Below are 24,557 nucleotides of genomic sequence, written 5' to 3'. Positions count from 1 at the left end.
CCTATTGCATGAGTCAGAGGGGCGTTCCAGCCATTGTAAGTAAGGGGCCCTTGCATCCATTATAGGGAAATCTCTGTAACACTAAATTCCCCAGTCCACACTTCTTCAAGGAGAAGGATCATTAGGCTCCCCTTTACCATCCCAAAGGCTGGTTTGGGAGGAGGTGGTCCAAAGTGATTGGAGGAGGGACCAACATCCAGGAAGTCCATCCCCACAAAAACACAAACTCCTTTTTTCGCCCACAAATAAGCTGAACTGGGGACATAACCACAGAAATGCAATTTGCTATACACACTCACCAGATGTGCCTTCCCCAGCATCTCAGTCAGTAATGCTGTCCTGTGTCCGGCTGGGCTGCTCTGGGGTAACAAACAGGTCCTGGCTCTCAGAATGGGTACCCCGTTCTCCTGCCCCCTGTTCTCCTCATCTTCCTCGTCCACAGAGTCCTCCTCATTCATCCTGGATTGGGATTCTTTGATGGTATCAATGCTGCGTAGTAGCACACTGGTGGGGTCACCGCTGAGAATCGCATACAGCTCCTTATAAAAGTGGCATGTCTTTAGTGATGAGCCAGAATGACTGTTTGCCTCCCTAGTTTTCTGATATGCTTGCCCCAACTCTTTGATTTTAATGTGGCACTGCTGCGCATCCCTGTTGTGCCCCTTCTCCAACATGCCACAAGATATCTTCTTGTAGATATCCAAATTTCTTTTGCTGGCTCGGAGCTGAGCCAGAACAGACTCTTCGCTCCACAGGCTGATGAGATCCAAGACTTCAGATCAACTCCATGCTGGAACGTGTTTAGAGTGTGCAGTTGCCACGAGCAGTTCAGCTACAAAGCTCTCTCCATGCTGACCAAACAGGAAATCGGAATTCAAAATTTCCCAGGGCTTCAGGAGAGGGGCTGTTTTCTGTACATGTGGCCGTGGTGTAGCAGAGTGTGAATGTGCAGAGCGATCACAACAGAGCATTATGGGATACCTCCCAGAGGCCAATGATGTCGATTTATACTGCTCTCTGCCTACACTGATGCTCATTCGACCCATATAATTCGACTTCAGTGCTACGCCACTTGCAGAATGGTTTTATTAAGTTGAATTTTACCACGATTTAGGTCGGCAGAACTGACGTTCCAGTGGAGACGCATGCTTTATGTGATCCATGTAAGCCACGTTACATTGACCTACATTGTCAGTATAGACCAGGCCAAAGTAAATTGTTTCAATGGTTAATTATCTTCACTTAAAAACTTGCATCTTATTATATTGAATGTTCATCCAGATCTTTTATCTCTCTCTTTCCATTTCACTAAAACCTTCTTGCCTGGGTTTTTCCACCTTCTTTTACAAGATAACATTAAAACTTGAAATACTTAGTTTTGGGGCTATCAGATGGATAAGGTAAACTAACAGTAGAAATTCCTGTTTTATTATCTTCTTGTTAGTTCCTATTGAAGATGAGGGGTGGAGCTGTTATTTTTATGTTGGGAAGATAGAGTAGTATTCAGATTTCAAAGACATCTGGATTTTGTAAAGGATGGACTGTGCTCTAGAAATGTGGTGAATCAGGGTTATGTAGTGAAGGAGGCTGTTTTCTGTAGGATCCCTACCTCAGTTGTTGCTGAAGCTAGAAAATATGTGGTGAATGACGCCAGAGACCGCAGAAAGAGAAAGAATGGTCTCATGCTTAGGAAAGTTGAATGTGACCTAAAGAACTAGATTGTATCCCTGCCTTTGTGATAGTGGGCAAGTAATTTAAACTATAATTTTCACTATAACTATTTGGTCATTAATTATATGTTCCTTGTTTTCTAGGTGCCCAGTGGGGATCAGGTTTTCAGTTCTGAGCACTCTCAACTGTAACTGAAATCAGTTGGAACAGTGTTTTGGACACAAAGTGCTATAAAAATACTAAATACTCTGAAAAATCAGGCCTTCAGGATGGCAAATTGGGCACCCAAAATTAGTGGACACTTCTGACCTTAGTGTCTGTCTGTCTCTCTCTCTCTCTCCCCCCCTTATTCCTCAATTGCTACCTACACCACTTAGAATAGTTTGTTTTTCTTGCAAGTCAGTTCCTTATCTTCTACAATAAAACAATGTAGATACTGTATCTTACCCCAAAGATGACCTTTGTAATTTTTTTTTTTTCCATGTATTTCAAAAGAAGATTTAAGTCAGTGGTCCCTATAAACAGACATATGGAAAGCCTGTTATGCTCATCATACTCAAAAGAAAATAGCTTGAAAGACTTAAGTATACTGAGGGTTTTTAAATCTTTCCACTGAGCGATTGTTTTCTTTGCATTTAAGAGCTATTTGGGGAACTCATAGAGTAATTCACTGAGCAATAAGACCTCAAATAAAAACAGAAAAATTTTCATTAATTAACAGAAGAGAAAATCTTATGTTTGACTGATTAAACTCAGTTCATCTATTTCATGTCTAAACACAACTGGACTGCTAAATAACTTGCATGTTAATTGCTAAAGAAAATGTAAACATTTTAGCTAAGTTACTTGTTTGTTAGTTCTTCAAAAATATCAATTTAAGGTGTGGAATGATGAATATTATTGAGGATCTCTAGTTGGCTCCTTCTTATTGAATTTGTTTTAAACACTCTTTTTATTGATCTTAAGGTATGCAGGTGCTTGGCAATGTGTGCCAATATAAATTTCTAAATAAAATATAATTATACACACACATTTTGGAATACCTAATTTAAGCTTGGTAACATTGCAAACAGTCAAGGACATCAGTTTCATTATATTTTATTTTATGAAGTTACTTTCTTAGGCAGTTGGAAATGTTATGTGTGAATTGGATATCAAGCAGCAAAAAAAAAAAAGAAGCCAGTGACAAAGACGAAATTATCCACAAAAAAAAAAATCTAGAATGATGATTACTTGCAATTAAATTTCTAACAATCCAAATTACAGCTAATCAGAGTAGAGTGATGTGATAATTAGAGTTTTCTCTGGTTTCAGTGAAGATCCTGTTCATTTTTGGCATCAAGAGACGGAGCTTCTTAGCTCAGAGCTCATAGTAGTAATAGTAATAATAATAATGCACCTGGTTGTCCATGACCTACATCATGTCTGCTGTTACACTTAACAGTAGCATTGTGATGTAATACTTGTAAGGTCTGTTGAGGTTCAAAAATACTGTTACCGTGTGAATCTTGAAATTGTTCTTTGTAAAGTCTTTCCAGGTTTTCTGGGAGATTTCTTTGATAGTTCTAGTGCTTGTGAGTATGTTTGGGTCTTGAACAAGGCCTGTTTTTCATCCCCCTTGTCTCCTTTCTTTCTTTGAACACTGATGTTTTGATCATTCACATACAGCTTATGCCTGGAGAAGTGGCTATGTTATGAAATTGTTTGATTGTACGTATGAAATTGATATTGTATGATGGGGCAGGCTGAGGACCAAAAAGAACTTGTGCCACAGGGCGAACAGAGGCTTGGTGTCCTGGAGAGATGCTCCATCCAGGCTGCGTGTTTGGAACTTTGGGGGGTTTGAATTTGTAGGATCGTTGGTTGGCTCCTGGAGAATGGGAGAAGGATCACAGAGCAGGTCAGAGAGCTAAACTGACCATGAAAGGAAGCACTGTGAGGCTCTGATAAGAATAAGCTTTCCCTCCCTGATTAAGAAGTAGAAAGGTTTCTGAAAGCTACTGTTATGTTTAAATTATGTTTAATCAGGTTATATAAAAGTTGAGTGGTTTTCCAACCCAGAAGTCAGTGACGTAGTCAATCAGTGAGTTTTGAAGAGATCTGCAAGGCCCTTGAAATAGGGTTAATAGAAGCAGCCAGGATTGCCCAGTATTTACAGGCGAGTGTCCTAAGGGGTAAAAAAAAAAAAAAAAAGCTGTATTAGCAACCCAGGACACTCATGTTGAACCAAGGTGTGTGCCCAGAAAGGGCAGGTCATGTGACAGCTGTTAAAAATTGCACCTCATCAAGAGTACAGTGGCTTTTCTTGGCTTTGTTTAGTTCTGCACTGGTAATAGAATATTTTCTTTGCTATTTTCTCGAATGTTGGAAACAGATCAGATTGAATTCTAATTTCCCCACAAGCTCTAACTTAGAGTGAAGGCCGGAGTGCAGTTCAAAACAAGATATATCATTACACAGGCTTAAAAATACTAACAATTAAAAGTATGCTCACAGTAAACTAGCATACAGTTCTGACACGTTACCCTAATGATTACGCTTACTAATAGACGATTCTTGCTGACCCGCACCCAGAGAACGTTTAATTAGTGATATCTGTGGTGTGTGTAGTCTTCTTTAGATGTCTTGGTTTTAAGCAGGAAAGGTGACAGGAGGAACTATGTGGCTTCTGTTTTTATGTATCCCAAGCAAAAAAGTTTTTAGATAGTTAACACTGTAAATATTTTATTAGTTTATAATATTTGTTTCTTAAAAGCAAAAAATATCCATACCACTTACTTATTTCTGTATTTTCTGGCATTTAAGGTAGCTGAAGTAGCTGAGACATTCATATACAGTGAGTGCCATAAAAATGTCTGTCCTTAACCCTGCTCCTTTTAACATTCTCCCTCCCTGTTAGAAATATGTTAATTACCATTTAGCAATTTAAGTATTAATTATTGTACAAATGAATTGCATTGCTACGATCAACTGTTCTGAAATTTTCTGTACCCGTAATACCATTTTAAATGCAGATATAGGATAATCTTGGGCCTCTTGTTCAGTTGGGCTGTGGTCTTTATGTTAAAATTGGGCATGGAAAAATTGTCATGAAACTGGAGAGGAGGTAGGAAATGAGGCAGAGTAACAATACAAGAGGCCCCTGTGCACGCCCTGCGTGATGTAAAGGCAAGTTCTATTTCAGTTCTGAATAGTTGGTTGCAACGGGAGTACTCAGAGGCAGAACAGGAAAGGATCATCTGTGCTTTCATGGATCGAGAGAGTGATTGGAGCAGGGGGACTTGACTCAGCATCTGCTTCCCAGGTGGGTAGCCTAACCGTGGATCGAGTAGCCAGGGACACCCATGAAACAGTGAAAAGTAGAGGGGATATGTTCATCACCACCCTAACTCCAAACAGCCTGTTCCTTTAGAGTCAGCATGGGAAGGGTGAAATTCACCCTTAGCATTACTGGATTAGCCGAAGGAACTTTTTAAGGAGACATACTACAGGGGATCCTAAAAGATAAGAAATGAACGAATTTGATAGCCTTAGTAGGTAACTTTTTATCTGTGATATGTTGATAGCATTACATTCCTATACCAGAATTTAGCATGTAGCTTGATGTCTAGGACTGCATTGTGGATTAAACTTTGGACTGGGGATTTTAGTTCCAAATTAGGTCTCGCAGCTCTACCATTCAAGGGTCAGAGTTTATTTGATCTAGATACAGCATTCTTAGACTTAGTGATTTTAAGGAGATTTTTTTCTTACTGGTAGATAAGAGAATCAGCAGCAACCATTTCTGTGCAGTCCCTATGTAATCTAAATTTCACTCTAGATAAAGTCCTGTATTGAAGTGTGTCTTTTAGGTAAAATGCAGTTACAAACTTTTTCAGCATACAAATAAATATATGTTTATTTTGGACCGTGAAAAGTACTATATGTAATTAGAAACGTATATGCTGAGAAAGGTTAAGTGTTGTGGGTCAGAATTACATTTTTTATTGTAGCTAATTAAATATATGACCGGCAAGGGCAGTAGAATATTTACATAACTTATTACCTTAACTTCTAATTGTCACTTCCATGCTTAGGTTTTTATATTACAATATTTGGGCTGTGTATTTTGTATAAGTATTTTCAAAGTAGCAATCCTAAATGTAAATTTACCTCCAGTACACGTTTTTTTGTTTTTTGTTGTTTTGGATTGGAGTGTTTTTGGGTGGGTGGGGTGGGAGAGAGTTCTTTGTCTCTCTTTGAAAGACTTGGTGTTCTCTAACCAATGGCCAGTACTGATCAGCTTTCTCTAGCACTGCTGCTCCATTGCAATACCAGTGTTAACAGGAGCTGCTCAATAACCATCAGGCAAGGATGGAAATAGCAGAGATTTTGAACCTTAGAGAGTAATCAGTTAGAGAAAGGACTGGGAAAGGAAAGAAAGGGGGAACAAAAGTAGAGGGAATAATTAAAAAGTGAAGCTATGCCCAGAAAAAGCAAAGCATTTCTGTCACCAGCTGTTATTATATGGGAGGGAGAAGAGTTGCCTCACCTTCCAAAAAATAAATATTTAAGCCCTGCAGAAGTTTTTTCTTTGAATTTCATAGTTGGGGGATGGGAGGAAGAGAGAAGTGGAGTAGGTCTCTGCATAAAAGTATTTATGGTTGTCTCTAAGTAGGGAAAGTTAAACCGCTTATTTCTTGTTTTGTCTTTATATATTCACACTCTTGGAGCTTGTGCCCTTGGTAAAGAGCAGGAACCTACTTTGATTGATAACACTATGTACGTGAAGTCTAAGGCTGAGACGGAAGAGCCAAAAGCATCGCTCATTTTCTTCTTGCCTCAGTTAGGTGAAGGTCAGAACCTTGATATCATACCCTTCAGCTCTTAGTCTCAGTAATTAACTCTGTTCCATTTGGAGTTTCTTACTGGCCACGGTTCTCTCTGCTTTTGCTCAGTTTTTTCTTGCCATCCAATAAAAAAAATTTTTTCTAAACATCAAATGATACACATTTTGGCTTGGTAAGATGTCACTTATTGATTAGTTTTCCCAGTACTTACAGTTCCTGAGTGAAGGTCACTTCCAGATGCGTACTGATCACTAACAGTATTTAATGTTTTTCATTAGTAGATCTCAGAGTATTATCATCCCTATTTTTCAAATGAGAGGGAAAGAGAGGCACAGAGGTGAAGTGACATGCCAGAGTAACCTAGTCAGTGGCAGATATGTTAACTTTCAGTCCTGTGCCATACCCACTCAACCACACTGCTTTCACCCTGTGGCTTGTGTAACCTTACCCTATGAACTCACACCCAGTGAGATTCCAAGACCCATCTCTTGAAGAAATCAGTGAGGCTTTGTTCAGGGGCCCACCCATAGGGAGCTCATTCAAGTGCTAGGGCCTTAGTTATTACTTGCTCAGGGAGAGTTGGAGAGGATTAACATTTTGCATACAAATTTACCTGAAGCTCAGTACAAATACAGCGTTACTCTTTTGACTTGGTAATTAAGTGTAATGCCCAGTTCAGAAGAGTCCTAGAGTTTAACTAGTTCTCATCCTTACTTCTTTCGATGGCTACTCCTAGTAAATCTTGCGAGAGTGGGGCACTATACTGTCAATACCCAAAGGAGAATGAAAGGTCACTTTTCCCAGATACTGTAGTTCTTCAAGTTGATTGCCAATATAGATCTCTCTCTGCTTTTACAGAGTCTCTATTACAAGTTTTAGGTAAGTGGAAGGAAAAACGGGACACTAATGCTTTTTATGCCCTCAGGTGCTAACATTCAGCTCCATATGAAATCACAAGAGCCACTGCTTTCTAGAATGTTTTGAACTGACTTATTAAGTTTGTTACATTTCCTATAGTAATTTAAGAATTTTTTTTAACTATTCACTGTATAGTTGAGTGTTTGTTTTGACTAGAGCCACACAATTAGTGAGGGCAGTTTAGCAGATCCTACTGTGTACACAAACGCACAGCTGATTTTTCTCTTTTTTCCAGAAAATATCAAAAACTTTAAAATAACATAATTCATTTTGAATATTTATATGTAACTTTTGACCAACTATAAGGTTTCCCAGCTGCTTTCATCAGCTGTTTTATAGTGGTGCTTTAACTTATAGTTCTTGTAAGTTCCAAATGATTCAAAATTTGCATAGGGAAAGTGGCATATTATATACAACATGCTAACCCAAAATGTTAATGTCCAAAATCAGCTACAAGGGGAATAGCTTTTATGGTTGTCTTCTCTAATTCATTATGATCATACAATCATTTAAGTTGGAAAGGATGACTAATGGGTTACCTAATTATTTTCCTGCATCATGTGGAGATGGATTTCTGATAAAATGACATTGTATAGAATTTTGAATATCTCATGTGAAGGATCTCATCCTCGCCTCCACTGGTAGCTTGTTTTGCTTTCTTGAATAGTTTGGTGGAATATAAAGATCCTCTGAATATGTAACCTAAAATTTTGTTGCTGCACTTTAAATCTGTTCACCATATTATGTTTTTACTGACAACTGAAAATAATTGATGCCACTCTCCTGTTTCACATCTTTTCTTACTTTCAGACTTTTCTATCCAAAGACTTTCCAGATTTAATGTGCCTAGTCTGCTTAACCATTTAGGTTTTATTTTTTCAGATCTTATTATTGGTGTTAATTTCTTTTGAACTCTGCCTCCCTCATTTGTCTGTTTTTTTGGAGCCCCAAATTGAATTCTTTACTCTAAATGAGGCATAGCAAGTGTTGAGTAGAGCAGAATTAATTATCGTGCTTGTTTTAGATGTGAGATCCTTGTACTTAAGCAGTATCTTCTGTATTTATGAGTCTGATTATTCCTTTTGAGCCACTTTATATTTATCGGATATGTAACTTGTTGATTTTTATCCTATTTGGCTAAAGGTTATGCTGTATTTTATCCTATCATTAGTGTCTCCCAGCTTCAAATTATCCACAAATGTGACTAGCATAATCTCTACTCCACACTCCAAGTTTCTTGTAGAAAAAATTAATGGTTTTGGAACCAGAATTGCAGTACCCACTTGGCAGCTCTAAATTACCTCCAGTCAACCCACATCTTATTTCCCTAGGAGACTGTCATCTATCATACCAGCATGATATTAAATATCTGGCACTCTTCTTTCTCTGGAAATTATAATTCAAGCAGTTGCTTAGCATCTGAAATTCATCTACTTGCTAATAGCTATTTCTTATGAAGTTCTTTATGTACACAAATCATAGTCTGTGTTTACAGAAATATATGATCAGAAAACATAAATCTAATTTCTTAACATATTAAAATTTCTCTGCAAAGAAAGCAAGAAATGATATTATCTTGTTTAAGAAATGTGAAAATAGCTAAGTATAATCCTATACGGATGTACTCAAAGTTGTCCAACTACAGTATGTCCACAAGAAAAAATGGTAAAGCAATGTACAGCTAATGAGTCAAAATGGAGTATAAAAACAAAATTCAGTAGTCTCAAAATACCACATGTACTGAATATAAGGCAATAAGTTGATTCTAACCAAAAAAAACCAAAAACTCCTACATAGAGCAGTGATTCTCAATCTTTTCAGGTTGATAACTCATTCAAAGCCAAATATTCACAATTCACTTAAATTTACTATAAAAGTTATTTTTTTTTAAAAATAACATTGATCCAGCTATATAATTTGTATATGTGTGTTTCAAGATGTTAACAGAATACCTGACTTTGAAAGGTAAAGACATGTGGGAAGTCAGATTTTCTTTACTTTAGGCTGTAAAAAAATGTAATGCCTAGTAACCCCACAGTTGCCTTTCATGACACCAACACTGCCTCTTCCCCATCCCCCCCGCACTGGGTCTTGACCTACTGGCTGAGAAACATTGATATACAGCACCACTGGAAAAATGCAAATTAAAACATAATAATTTTAAAACATGAATTGCAAAAAACAAACATTTCTGACTACTTATTTTTTTGTTAATTAATTTCCCAGAATATTTTGCATTGAAAGTTTGTTTCCAGAAAAAATCTGTACTACTCCAGTACTCAGCCAGAAAGTTTCTATTTTAACTTCTTCTATCTGCTGAAATAATTATCCCTCTCTCTGCGGTGCTTAAAAATATTTTTAAATGACCTTCAATACTGTGAGAGTAAAGATTGTACAGAGTTCATGCTGAACTTTGTTCGTATCTCATTATAAACAGAGTGATTTTAATTTTGTCTCTGTACAGAAAGTTTGAAGGCAGTTTAGGCTAAATCCTGATCTTACTGAAGTCAGTGGGACCAGAATCTGCTCTGTAATGAATAGCCATGTTACTCTAGTGTTACCCTTTGCTGGGTGTGATGCTTTATTCTATTTACCCTCTGTCAAAGTAGCAGACAGATTTATCTGGCAACTTTTTTTTACATGAGGTTATTTTTAATTGTAGTGTCGGTCTTTCGTTTCTAGCTATCCCCTTTCATAATGTGAAAACACATCAGTATTAAGGGTTCAATTTAGTTATCATTTCAAAAATTTAAAATTGGCCACTCTTGTTGATTATGAAATGTGTTGTTAATAGAACATGGAAGCATTTTCATTTTAAATATATCAATATTATGATTGTTTTAGTTATTTAATTTGTTATGCCATGGACAAATTAAGAGCTAATTTTAATACTTCCCCCTCAAACTTAATTCAGCCTGACTTTCAGCCCACTTATGAATTTCAGCAGTACTTTTTTTAAAGGAGTAAGCTAACATTCTTTCCTCCTTAAATTCTTGGTATCATGAGGTTTATCTTTCCCAATCTAAACAATACCCAAGCAGCATTATGTGATACTCATATCCCATCATTTTTTCCATTGTTTGCAATACCTGACTCCAGCACACTGATAATAACATCCTGTGAGACCGGTTTCAATCCACAGCACTGAGCTTTAACATGCTTTAAAGGTGACACGGATTTAGTTAATCTTGACTCAGTTTTGATGAGCTAAAAGTATATAGAGCAAAGCCAATACATTAATGCACATTCATCTACTAGACAACTTCTCACAATTTTCACAAGTATATATTTAAAATATAAATCTTTGCCTCGGTTATGGGCTGTAAAGTTATCTGTCTTTACATAAAATAATTCAGACTTGGTCAAAATACTATGTATTCTATGCTTCAATTTAAACACATTCTTACAGACAATTTATAAAGCAAAAGCATGTTAATGCTTGAAAAATTTTGATGGACCCTACAGAAGCTATAAATGTTTGTAAACATCTATGCAAATTAATTTTCTAAATCATACTGTGTCACCTTTTCAGGGATGCATTATGTTTGAATGTGGCATGGAAGAATTTCATGCCTGTGTAAGAGTGCAGTCATCTGTGAGAAATAAGTTTTGGATTTGTTCAGTTCCTAGTGGATAGATGTCCACATACCAACTTAGGGACTTCGTTAGTAGTCTCAGAGGCAGAGGATGTGGGCACAAAGAATGAAAAATTGCCTATCCTGCAGGTAGTCCCTTTGGGTCAGTTAGAAATTCATTGACAGAAAGCATATCAGTCTGAGATTGGAACATTACCATACAACACAGATATACTCTACCATTTGAAAAATGTACATCAACATTTTTTAAAATGAAGAAAATAATGACTTACTCTAGAATTTTATTTTTGCAACCAATTTGGCTGCTGTTGCTCTCTCTTCCATTGTGACAGTTGCAGCACCTTCTAATATTGTGTTTGCAGAGCCCATGGCTGTACCATCAACTTCCCTGATGTCTTGGGGGTCGGTTCTGAGGGTATGAAAGCGCCACCAAAAACCTAAGGATCTGCAGGTATGGTGGGGCAGTCGGGAAATTTGGACTGGAGCTGTCACATTGGAACTTTTCATGAGCATTGAATTCATATGGCATTTATTTTCTAAAGCGTGTTGGAGTCTGGAAATGAGGCTGGGGAAAAAAATCTTTATCCTGAAAACAATGATTTTCAACCTGTGGTCTGTGGACCCCAAGACCATGTATAAGATTTCCAAAAGGGTTCACACCTCCATTCAAAATTTGTTTAGGGATCCACAAATGAAAAAAGGTTGAAAACCACTATTTTACAATAAGAAAATAATTTCCTTTCAACCCCATTTTTCTCCCTACCCCAACCCAATTACTTTTTTCTTCATCCAGTTTGGCAATGCTCCTAATGACAAAATTGCTGAAAGCATGTTAATTGAGGCCCTCCATCTCCCAAATACTGACAAACAATCCTTGATTTCCTGCTTCATTATTGCACAGATAAGCAATGACTCTCTAAATACTTAATATACTATAATTTGTTTCTTCTACAAAATAAGTTGCATACACCTTTTCTTAATAAGATGTAAGGAATTCATTGCTGTCCATGACAGGAAGTCCTAAGGCAGTTTCAAAAAATTTGGAAGGGAAAAAGGCTGAAAATATACCAAACAAATAGGCTTTTGCTTTGCAAAACAAGAAGTGCCTTCCTCTGTTGCAGAAATCCAAATTTGCCTGCTGCATCCATCAAAGCTGCTCATTCACTGAAGGTCAAAGGTTCTGTTTTTGGTGCACCAGCTGATCGTCTGTGAGCTGTATCGCTGAGCATGACAAAGTGCTGTGCATTGCTGATGTGCGTCACAGGACCCTGGGTTTTTGCACAGGGATTAGTCAGGCTGTATTTGGAAACGCCCTCAACTGCACCTTGTGCTGCTATATTAGTGTTTCCCAAGCAAGAAGAATTTTCTTTCACTCCTTCAGCTGCTCCGGCAAACCCCTCCGGTAAGTGTGTGCAGTTCATGTAAACAAGACTGGCACTGTTTTCTGCATACATTTTTAAGCCAGTATTATAAGTTGTGTGTTACTTATGCTTGCTTATTCTGACAGCTTAATACATTTTCTAAAAAAATCAATGTCTGATAGTGTATACTTCAAAACAGCATTAAGGGAATAAAAAATGGTTGATCTACTTATTTAATAGATTAACTTCTTATGTGGAGAGGAATATGTAAACTGTGCATTGGTATTGCTTAAAATATGGTTAATTTCAAATTGGTCTAAATTTGACACTGTGTGTGTCTGTGCCTTTTAAGTATATAAAGCAAAAAAAAAAAATTCTAAAAATCAGATAATGTAGCAGACCATTTCTTCAAGAGGTTTGCTTGGTTTTTTGTTGGCAGCCTGTATGCAAGCCCTGCATCTCTGGACGCTGCTTGCCACCTATGCTGTTGCAGTAGGACAAAATCAAGGACAGAAGAATCAAGAGTGCCCTAAGCTCAACGCACAGGTACTCTCTTTTAAAATGCATGAGAAAAAGTGCTGTCAGTCAATTGTCCAAAAATAACCTCTCTCCAGACTTCATTGTGTATTCTTAAGACATGCACTTCTTCCAGAAATGTCCAAGTCAGAGTCCAGCATAGCAGTAAGCACAGAAAATTGAAACATCAATCAGTTTTCTAAATAAAACTCTGAAATGAGGGAAACACTCTTAACTAATTTCCTGGAAATTCATGTTTCAGTTTTCTTGTATTCTATTTTTTTTTAAGTACATATTCCAATACTTAGTACACTTGGGTCTTACATGAAATCTTTTCCCCTTCTCATTATACCACCATTTTCAGGATTCTAGTAGTATTGCAAAATATGCTATAAAACAAATTTGCATAATCAATGCATTGATATCTGAATGTCAAAATTGCAAAGATCAACTTTTTTTCGTGTTTCATCCGCAGTCTAAGTAAAGCTTACTAGGTCATCAAAACATTTTCTTGCCATAGTATGTGAGATAGCTCACTTCAAAATCATATTTTTTTATTATTACATGTATGCTTTCACCACACTCACATTTCAATTCCAATTTGGCTTTTTGCAGCTAGTAACTTTTAAACATTAGATGTTAGAAATTGAGGCTTTATGCCTTTTAAAAGCTGCAATCCAAGTTAACAGATATGGCATTGATTCCTAGCTTTAGCACATTTCAAAATAATATCATATCAAATGTGAAAAGGGGGTTGGAAGAAAACTAAATGAAAGTAATCAAAATGATCTGAGATTTCATGAAACAATTACTATAGGTTGTCAGGAGAATAAGATTCCCAACTTTTTCAGGTGATATTAACCATGGTTTGCAAAATATCAGATTGTAATGCTGTCACTGGTACCTTGCTCTGTCTTTTTGGTACTGATTATGTGATAGCCAGACCCAAACCTCAGACCAGGATATTTTTAATTCCCTTAATAAATCTCATAATTCAGTAATGTTTAAAGTACTAGTCTGCTTTTACAAGTTGAGCTTGGTGAGAGCTCTTTTTGGTTCTTAAAATGTTATTGGAAGTTATCACCACAGCATAAAAATAAAATTGGCAATTAACTTTTATTCATCACAACTCTGTTGCATTGATTTGCAGCTTCCTTTTTCAGAAATGGCATAAAGAATCAAAGCAGATTTTTCTTGTTTCCTCTAAATTAGAAGTTGCTGTTAATGGATTTGGAGTCTGGAAGATTGCCTAGTTTTGTTGAGACTTAAATTGCATCACACAATTCTGAAAACAAATGATGTAATAGCAGTTAAAATTCATTATTAGCAACATTCAAACATTAAAACATAACTAATTCTTACCTGTTATGATTAATTCTTGTCCACAATCTTAAAGTTTTTGGTGGCCATATGGTTGCCTTAGTTATATTGTAAGTTTACAAAGCGAATGCATACCAGCTTGCATCTCTCAACAAATTTAGTAAGAAAACAGCTAATTTCTGAGGCACTGGGCAGAGAGTTCTGACACACATAGAAATAGACCTTACTCTATAAAACAGCTCCTCTGCAATTCTCCAGTTGTCTTCTATTTTTAATCATCATATCATGCAGGGGAGGGTTCTAGCAGCTCTTCTTTTTGAGAAACATCCATAACAGATTATTCTTGGCAAAACAAGCAAGAACTTTATATATACCAAGTAGTGTAGGTTTACAAGGCTATCAGTTTAAAGATACACTGCCTGTTTTTCCATGACCTTGTTCAAGGTATCTCTGGAACAGTGGTTAGGAATCTTAGACTAGTTGATAATAAAAATCTGAATTATGACTGGGATGTACACCTAGATGTAATTATGAAGTCACGTTTATGTCTTCACACAATTAATACTGAAAGTAATTTCCCATTTTAAGCCTGATTTTGAGGTTCTCTCACTTACAGGTAATAAAATTTAATAAAAAAGATTCCTTCGACCAGAAATTTCCCCTGGCTAGTTAATGGCCAAATGGAATTTGTTTGGAAAGCCTGAAATAAATCTGAGAAGCTGTTTTTGAGTTGTAGGATTTAAAAGAAATTGAAGCTTTTCACTTTCTCCACACCCTGTCCCCCACCCCAAATCTCTTTAACACACAAAAAGCATGGTCTGCAAAGTTTAGATAGTTTGTTTAGCTAGGCCTCAATAAGAACGTGCACAGAACCCCACATTAATAATGGGTTAATATAATTAATGAATTAAATTATCCAAAGTGAAATTCCTTAATGTTGCTTAGCCTTGCAGCTGTTAAAAGCTTCACTTTATCTAAATCTTTCATTTTATTTTTTTAAACAGCTACGTGTAGCTTTCCTTGTGAAGATAGCCTTCAAAATGTAAAATGACCACTATTGTTGTCATTGGGTGACCTATGCCAGTAACAAGAACCTCCCTCAAGATCTTGATCTATGCTGACCCTAAAACTGGAGCAAAAAGCAAAGAGAGCTGCAGTGGAATTTTCACCCACTCTTCCCCCTTAAAACCCATGCATTCCCCTCAGATACCTGCTCTTGGTTTCCGTGATTGTCGGCAGCCCTCCCCCAATGTCTGGATCAATGCAGCCAGCCATACCCTCCTCCTATTCCCGGAAATATGTAGTTTCATTTAGAGGGAGGGGAAGGATAAGTCTCCTGCAGGTACTCTTTGAACACTTGAGAGATTCTGAAAAACATGCCTCTGTAATGCCTAGAGTGGGTTGGTGGGGAAACAAATTCTCACCTCTCCCCCATGCCAGTCTTAGTGCTCTGGGTTCAAGCCATAGAGGTACTGCATGTTTGTCTCAAAAGTATGAATTGTGATTGCAAGTGTGATTTAAAATAGATGCTAAAATATTAGTCTGTTACATTACATTATTCCCACAAGTTGTAAACTCCATATCAAGATTTACTCCTGAGAGAAATGTCTTGATTTTATACACCACTTCAGAAAAAACCAAATTCCTTTTGTGATTTTCAGTGTATACGGAATAGGTCTTTAACCAAGTATATTTTAGTCTGTTGTGTTTGGGTCCTTAACAAAATGTGGCCTAGGAGAACAATGTCAAAATTAAGAAATTGCACAATCTCACAGATATTCATGTTTTAGTGGAAAACTACCACCACTTTTTGTTCTCTTAGACACAAAATAGGGATATATATGTGAGTCGTTTAGATAATTGTAATAGAGCATTTTATTATTAAAGCAGAAAATGGAATTGGTGGAGGAAAATGGCAGTCATGCTTTGAGGATGATTTACTAGGGTATTTACTTAGCCTGTGTATTCCATTCCCAAATTATTAAGGTTGAATTTTTAATCAATTTTGATCACTCCAGTTACAATCAACACCTAAATAAGCCAGAGGCATTTGTGCAGAGGACTGACTGTACCCTTGTACCCGATGAAATTTTGTTATCCTTTGAAATAAGCCCAAATAAGATCAATATCTGGACATTAAAATCCCTAATAAATCAAAACTAGTCAAATTTAATATTCTCCCTACTGTAACAATAGTCAAACAACCTAGACAGATGGATGAACACATCACTAAGATTATCAGGCTGGCACTACTTAAAATGAATTTTATCCCACATCTCGTGGATCAGCTCTCTACATTTCCCTATAAGATTAAGAACTTCATAACACACACACACACACCATTTTTTCTCTCACAGAATAGAAACATCAAATTTCAGTAAGCAACTTCTGGAAACAAAGATTTGAGAAACCTAAATCTTGAATTATATGTCACCAATTTTTTAATGAGATTTTATAATGTAACAAAGCAACTGCCACTAGAAGCAATGTTTCTGTTTGTTGCTTCAGGCAGACTGGAGTCCTGTAAGCCATTTTACACTTCATTTTAAGCCTACACTTGGACTTATTGGCTTCAATGGAACCAGGATTTGACCCTTTAAATTTAGTATGAATTTTGTGATCTGATTTAACTTTAGTTTCTCTCTACCCCCCTCTCTATCAGGGTAATATAAAATAAGTTATTTACATACGATAGCAATGATGAAAAACAGGAAAAATATATGTAAATACTCGGGACACTATGTAAAAACAAACAATTTTATAAGAAAAGAACAGGAGCATCATGCTGCATAAATGTAAACATTAAATAAACGTAAAATTCTGTCTCTCTTTGCGTAATTCTTCTCACTACATACCCATGTGTGAGATGCAAGTCTTAAGTACTGTATGGTCCTGCAAGTTGTTACTCTTATTTTCCGAACTCTCCATATCTTCTTTATACAAGATGTTTCCTACTATGGCTCTGTAGGACTGAAAGTTTTCTGAATCTGCACTGTCAGTTGGAGCTTATTCATCAACATGTAGACTCAAACAAAATCTACGTCAGAATTGCCTTTCAACACCATCGCTTTCTTTTAGAACCTAGTCCAAACGATAACTGTATCTTGATGGGCTATTCAGTAACGTCTGCGTATCCTCTCTAGAATGTTCCGGTGCTGTGGATCTTCATTCACATCTTTATTATACATATTTAACAGGAGTGACTGACTACTTCCATAAAACTTACTTAAAACTCCTCATGTAATTCTAATCCTTTTGAAGCCCCTGACTTCTTATGATTTTCATTATTTTCTATGTTTTCTATTTAGATGAGGTGACAAACTGAACACAGGATTCAAGATGGTGATGTACCATCAATTATAGAATTGCCCATAAATGTTCTCCCTTTCTTGGTACACCTTGTTTTTTCAACCAACCAACACACTGGAATATTTGATGGGCCTCTGTACATTGAGCTGACTCCTACAGCTTTCCTGAGTAGTTACAGTTAATTCAGAATTTCTGTGTTCATGTGACTTTTCTTTTTTTTTAAATGGACTTTACCTTGCACTCCTTTGTTAGTTGATTTGTCTGTTGTCTTCTGAATTCCTCCCAACTTGGATCTTCCTATCTATTCCAGCTATAACGAACGTGATTACAAATGCAGCAAAAGACAATAAACTCCATAGTTGGAGGTCGGGGGGGAGAGAGGGGAAGGTATTGAAATGTAAGTCGTACGTACTTTTCTCTATAGTACCCAGTAGGAAGCTAGTGATCACTTATAAAAAGTAGTGCACTTAAAAGGTATTAAAAGTACTCATAGAGCTAAAGAAATTCCATGGTCAACATAATTTAGTCAAAATGTAATAGCTTGTTATATTCTTATTTGTAACTATGAGTTCACTACTTTTTCATAAGTAGAGATGTTGTTTTCAACTATTTAGCGATCTATCATAACATTGCCTGATAGAGACATCCAATCTGTTGAAGGGCACAGATTGTACCCATGATGCAGGCCAGCTTCTGTCTGTGGAAAATATCTACACTACAGGATTTGGATTTTATTAACTAATGTCTATTGTCCTCTCTTTGGAAGTGGCACTTTTTTGTTCTGAAATATTGAGTATTGAATCTGCCTTTCTTCCCTGATTCTCATGTAGAAGTTATCTTGGAATTAAAGGAGCAGCACAAGTTCTCAGCATCAATTAGTACCAGTGAGAGTGAGGTAAGCCACTTTGCAACATAGACGAGGCATGATGCTTTCTTTATGTTCAGAAACTAAGGTATTGGCTTGCTGAAAATGTCATGTACTGAAACAATCACTTTTTCTTCAAGAAAAGTCTTTTTGGGAGAAAATAACCATAGCATTTTAGAATATTTTCAGAAACCAAAAAAGAAGTTGGTTTAGTCCAAAGCAAAGCATTAGCAGTATCAAGCTATTCAAATTATGCCCAGAGAAATCTCTGCGAATTAAAAAGGAGTTTAAATGTATCTTTCTCTGATCTCAGTCCTTCTCTTCTTGGTAACTAAGCCAGTCGAATAATGTCTGAAATACTTCTTGCATAGGACAAGTATATCATTTTTACCTTCCCTCCCCCACCCCGCTTCTAAAGATGCATATCCATTTTATGTCATTGAAATGGAAAGATACAGAGATGAGTAAACTTTCAGATTCCTGGAGTGAAAGAACCACTGATCAAAGCTGAAGAGCTCTTTCTTTCATATACTGTGGGAATTCTTCTGCTGGGACATAAATATACTTATTTATTCCAGATTTGTCTGTCAGCAATCCACAAACTCAGAAAAAGTTAAAAATTGCTAATGTTTTCTATTTCATACCATATGACTCTAGCTCATCTGATGTACTGACACCAATTCTTGTGAATATTTTTCTACTGATGAAATTACACATGGAACTCTAATGTGACTCTCAAAGGATTCTTGAGGGGATTCTTGATTAACCAACAGATTTGACAAGCATTTTTTATGAAGAGTTCACTATGTCCTTGTCAGAACTTTAATGATTCCCCATGCTTTATTTTTTCCCTAATTTAACTTTCAGATTATCTGACATTGTGAATATCCTTCCATTTAAAAGGGATAGGAGAGGTCCAGACTCACTTCAGAGTTAGACTGCACCACTGCAAAAAGAGTGGTTCTTTTCTCAGATGTGACTATATAAAAATGACACTTTACTACTCAACAGAACTTTAACAGTGTTGTTGGTGATGCTACAAACAAATGGATCTAGATGGCTGTAGCATGAGCAACTAGAAATGGATTTTTGTCACCTGAGTGGCAGTACAGAGTTCTACCAGTTCTTAACTGGTATTGAATATTTTGCCTATAATGTGTTTTGAGTATAGAGTCCTATATGCATAACAGAGAGTTGGTGTAACTGGTTTCAGAATGTGTTTGGAACAAATATTTGTTCCATTTTTATTAACTTCCGTGGAGCTACTTCTTCAACCATGACATTTTTTTGTGTGGTTTGCTTTATAAATTGCTGTTAATCTAAGACAACAATTGCCATATTGTGATGTTACTGCAAGTCTCAGCTTTAGGTGTGCATTTTTTTTCCAATGTTTCCTGAAATCTTTTGGTTTCTGGTAGCATTGCTCTATTCAAAATGGCCACTATTTTCTGTTACTTTTAATGGAACTGAAAGCAGGCTGACCTCAGTTAAGATGACTACAACTTCCCTGTAGTTTTTGCATGTGGTCTGCTCCTAGTGAAAATGGTGATCATATCATTGTTTCCAGTGGAACTGAAGCTGGTCTTCCCTCTCAGCTGTATGGTTTGAAAACTGAGAGGCCAGGGCCTGTGGGTCCTGAAGGAAGATTGAGGGAGCGAGTGAAAGGAAAGGGAGGAAAAATATGGGTGGCAGAGAATTGATGGACATGAGGCAAAAGAATGAATTAAAACATAAATGGAGATTGGGATAAGAGTAACTTTCCTAACAGTTATCTGAGGCCCCCTTTGATTTGAAGTCTTTAGACTAATCATAAAGCAAATTGGAAATAGTGCAGTTTGGGGGAAATATGTGCCAATGTCTTGTGATTTTTTTTAAAGTTGGCAGTAAAGGATAACTCTTTCACTCTGTCTAAATACAAATCAAAGGAGTCATCTTAATTGTCAGTTACATTCTCAGCATTTTCAACACATTTGCAGGATTTTTTCCCCGAGAACAAAATAGCTTTGTGTCACAATGAAAATGACAAAACTTCTGTTGAGAAGACTGATTGGAGGGGGGGGGGGGTTTGGGTTTTTTTCCCCCAGTGACTTGTATATTTAACAGGCTCTGAGGGTTCATTGATGAGGGTACAGTATGAAAGGAATTAGCATCAAGAATAGGCAGGAAGATCAGTTTTGCATGATTGGATTGATGCTGACCAGTCGCCCTAGAAGAATTTCTCTGGTAGCCCCATCAATTTCTTGAGAATCTAAGGGCTTGTCTTCACTTACCTCCGAGATTTGGCGGCAGTCAACCGGAGTTACACAAGCTACACAAAAAACTTGTGTAACTCCTGTCGACTTCTCTTCTGTGTGCCGTCTTCACTGCACTGCGCCGATGGGAACCGCATTCCCGTCGATGCAGCGCTGCGCCACTTGAGAAGGTGATCTTAATACCTTGATTTCTGGATCGACTGAGTGGGTCTTCACTGACTGCTCAGTCGATCCAGAGAAATCGATCTGATGGCAGCGAATTTGCCGCCATCAGTTAAGATGTAGCCTAAATTCATTTTATAAAACATTTTTCTAGATTTTATGTGGCAAAGATAACGTGCAAAACATGAACTGATGCAGGCTGAATTTCAAAACAGTGAATGAAAACAGTCTCATGACCAGTTGCATCCCATAGTCCCCATGCTGGGTGCACAAGGCCTCAGATGCAGTAGAACCATTGTGCAGCTGATAGGTGGTGCATAGAGACTTTGCAAGAAATGGGATTTGGCATGATAGCGATGATGCATGGGAGTGGTCAGTGAATTCACAGGGTAAGAGCACCAGTGTAAGCAGTGCCTCAACTTCTGCTACTAATTTCAGAGGTTGCATTGGCAGCAATAACATAATTACAGAGCACGTTTTCTGTTCACTGTCACCAGGTTGGAATGACTACAGCAACTTGATCAGTACCTCTTGCCACTAACAAATTATCAATGGCAGTAGAAACAGTCTGCAAATGTCACAAAGGGGTTCCTAACATGCCCAGGGGGAAATAATCATAGATTCTGTATTTGGGAATAACTGCAGATGAGTTTTAACCATAATCTTCTTTATGTATTTCTGCTGCAGTGTGTCTGTTTAGAATGTCTTAGAATTTGTCAAATATAATGCATTGTGTACATTGTAAGTTAGAGACACTTCCAGGTAATTGAGGCAAAAAGAATTGGTTTTGTCGTTATAAAATCTAGCACGGAAATTTTTCCAGATTTTTAGGTTTTGACTATAAATATTCCCCAATAGTGTGTGAAACCCATGCAGTTGCAGCATTGTGCTGACTCATGAAAACTTGTAAATGAACTAACTTTTATTGTATTTTCCCTCTTCCCAAAATCAAGTTCTTCTGAGCTATGTCTCTTCCTCCCCCAAAACTGAAAACTCAACTCAGGAAAGACTGTTCAGTCTTTCCAAATTTTCAAAAGTTAACATGCAAAATTTCTGTGTGCAGTCTCCTAACAGTACCATCTTGAGATTTGTTTCCTTGAATTTACATTAATCACAACAGTACTGAAATGTGACCTGTTGTATCACAGAATGTCCTGTATGGATTACTATGGGCACACCTTGGGAGAACAAGTAATGTCTTGTGCACAGTACTTACAATTATGAGGTGGATTCTGAGATCAGTCTCCCTCTAAGTGAACTGAACATCTTAAGAACAGCTAAAAGACACAATGAAACAGTCAGTCTTAAGTCACACAGTACATACCCTAACCCAACCCAGCTTTTTCTACTTCTTGGTGCCTTACTGCAGCCATTAGGCCTAATGACAAGATAGGCCTAATCAGTGTTATGCAAAACTCTTTATATGCAATACCTGCCCTTTAATGTTTAGCAATTAAACCTAGTAAACGTAATCTGTATTTTAGTTTATCAATTTTTATTTTTCTCTTTTCTATTTCTTATAGATGCCAGAATTTCAGAAGAAGACTGTCCATATCAAGGACCCAGGAAGAGTAGAAGAAATTATATGTGGACTCATAAAAGGTGGAGCTGCCAAACTTCAGGTGAAAAATGGGATAAGATGTGTGCAAGTTCTGAACAAACATGCTATTAGTTCTAGGCCAGAAAGTGGAAATGTGTGGATCACAGGAGCCAAGTTTCAATAAGTCTCCAAAATTGGGAGATCTGTTGAATTAACTCAGTAAGCCTCCTAAATTCAGGAATATAACTTCACCATTTTCCATTAATGTCATTAAGTAATGAGTGACATTAATGTAGCCAAGTCAGGAGAGATGCCCAAACTGTGGATACGAAAAGGGATAAAAAAATTATTGTAATGGGTTATTCTAATTATAATATATAATTATGATTATTTATCATAACAATTCTGTTGTTCTAATTCTCTATAGTAGCATTAAGGTACCTCAGTAGTCTTTGTAAGGAGAATTGTGATAGCTGTACTGTCCTGACAGCTATCAGTAGTGATCATTCAGATTCTAGGCATTTATCTTTACTATGTTTATCTACATTTCATAATTTTTTTTCTTTAATAGATAATTACGGATTTTGATATGACATTAAGTAGATTTTCTTACAATGGAAAAAGATGTCCAACATGTCATAGTGAGTACTTTTTATATGAAGTGTATGGGGGAAGGGGTTGTATGTTTTTTACTACTTTCTTCCTTGTTTTTCCTCGCTACATTGAGACTTCACATGTGCTTGATTTTTTTGAGCTGTATGGTCTAATAAAATTAGTTTTTAGAATGTTTTAGTTGCTTTCCACTTTAAAAACAATTCTCAGTCAGTGTTTCAGTAGGTCGTCAGAGATCAAGTCTGAATAATTTGGACTTGAAATTACAGTGCACAACTTCAGTAGGGTTATCATTTCAATAATAATTTAGTCTTGCTGAAGAATATTTTATTGGTTACAGAATGGTGGTGTATGTGGTATGTATTTTTAGAGTTGCACAGGGTTATAAAAGTGACGTTAGCAAGAATCACGGGGTTAAAATCCCTTGAAGCTGTTGGAAATTTACCCTTTACCCTCCTCTTAAAGTAGAGGAAACAAGGTGATACGTCCTAATGAAATCGGGCTGCTAAATTTGTCAGGTTACAATAATGTTTTTAAAATTTAGAATAAGGGACATCAATATTTTGTTTGTCTTTTTTCTTCTTTCCAATTACATATTCTTTTTCAATCAATCAAACTTTTGAAAGACAAGTATGCATTCTAGTTGGGCACTGGTATGAACAGTTGTGAGCAAATTGTGGTATAGTAGCGCATGTTCAAATATTGCTCTTCAGCATTATACAAGGCCTAGAAAATAAAAAATTGAGCGAAATGCAGTCTTTTGGATAAAACTTCTTGTGACTTTATTTAAATAATCTTTTCAGATATCATTGATAACTGCAAGCTCATCACAGAGGAATGTCGGAAAAAGGTAACCAGAAAATATATTAGCTGTTGATCACTGGTACAGACTAATTCATTTCACTTTATGTTTTAGTTCTAGTGTGATTTTGATTTATACTGCACTATAAAGAAATAAGGAGTGAAATTCTGGCCCCACTGAAGTGAATGGGACGTGACTTCAGTTCATTGACTTCAGTGGAGCCAGGATTTCACCATCTAAGCCCTCAGATTGTTAACCTAGCACAACATACGTAACTAAGTATATGTATACTACTATCAAAACTAGAAATAATCTAGTTTCACTAAATGTACAAGTTTACTTATGTTTCATCTTTGTTATATATACAGACTAACTTCTTGCACTCGTCCATACATTGGCATACAAAAATACAATATAAAGCATTTCAGATTCCATTACAAACAACTAGTGATGCAAATAAGGAATCAGAATCACAGATAAATTGAGTTGATTACTTAGATCAAAGCATGGAAGCTGGGCATGGAATAATCACCCAGGTGCTTTTTTTTTTTTTTTTTTTTTTTTTAAATAGAATTAAAAGATCTTAAATGTTATGTTTTTCTTTTCAGTTATTGCAGCTGAAAGAAACATATTATGCTATTGAGATTGATCCTGATCTTACCACTGAAGAGAAGTATCCTTACATGGTTGAATGGTAAGAATTTTTTTTTTTTTTTTTTTTTTAAACTGTTTTCACAATGAAGAAAGATTTTATTTTATTTTTTTTAAGTCTTTCTAAAATATATTGGCAAAAGTTGACCTATT

At 36.6% G+C, this 24,557-nt stretch overlaps 1 protein-coding gene and 1 long non-coding RNA gene across 5 annotated transcripts in view; one reads left to right on the top strand and one right to left on the bottom strand.

The window, feature by feature from the left end:
• Positions 1 to 24,557, top strand: part of NT5C3A (5'-nucleotidase, cytosolic IIIA) — a 41,198-nt gene that overhangs the window by 9,844 nt on the left and 6,797 nt on the right. Inside the window, exons 1-7 of one of the 4 annotated variants that reach the window (XM_067562488.1) lie at positions 11,384 to 11,465; positions 12,136 to 12,416; positions 12,815 to 12,921; positions 22,323 to 22,421; positions 22,911 to 22,980; positions 23,755 to 23,801; positions 24,362 to 24,447. In XM_067562488.1, coding sequence (XP_067418589.1) covers positions 12,242 to 12,416; positions 12,815 to 12,921; positions 22,323 to 22,421; positions 22,911 to 22,980; positions 23,755 to 23,801; positions 24,362 to 24,447 — 584 coding nt within the window. In that variant the 5' untranslated portion in view covers positions 11,384 to 11,465; positions 12,136 to 12,241. Of the gene's footprint in view, positions 1 to 11,383; positions 11,466 to 12,135; positions 12,417 to 12,814; positions 12,922 to 18,350; positions 18,416 to 22,322; positions 22,422 to 22,910; positions 22,981 to 23,754; positions 23,802 to 24,361; positions 24,448 to 24,557 lie in introns of those variants that run through there. The other 3 variants (XM_067562489.1, XM_067562491.1, XM_067562490.1) reach the window with 3 other exon arrangements.
• On the bottom strand, positions 3,457 to 14,432 carry LOC137162596 (uncharacterized). Its single transcript, XR_010922420.1, has 4 exons — positions 14,254 to 14,432; positions 10,508 to 10,625; positions 6,712 to 6,801; positions 3,457 to 3,838 (listed from the first exon to the last, which is right to left on the bottom strand). It is a non-coding gene; the product is annotated as an uncharacterized lncRNA (long non-coding RNA).

The sequence above is a fragment of the Emydura macquarii genome, unplaced genomic scaffold (assembly GCF_026122565.2).
Source record: "Emydura macquarii macquarii isolate MOO-44397 ecotype Brisbane River unplaced genomic scaffold, CSIRO-AGI_Emac_v2 contig_2432, whole genome shotgun sequence".
NCBI lineage: Eukaryota > Metazoa > Chordata > Testudines > Chelidae > Emydura > Emydura macquarii.
The sequence above is the reverse complement of the archived record's forward strand: the minus strand, read 5'-3'. Positions and strand labels throughout refer to the sequence as shown.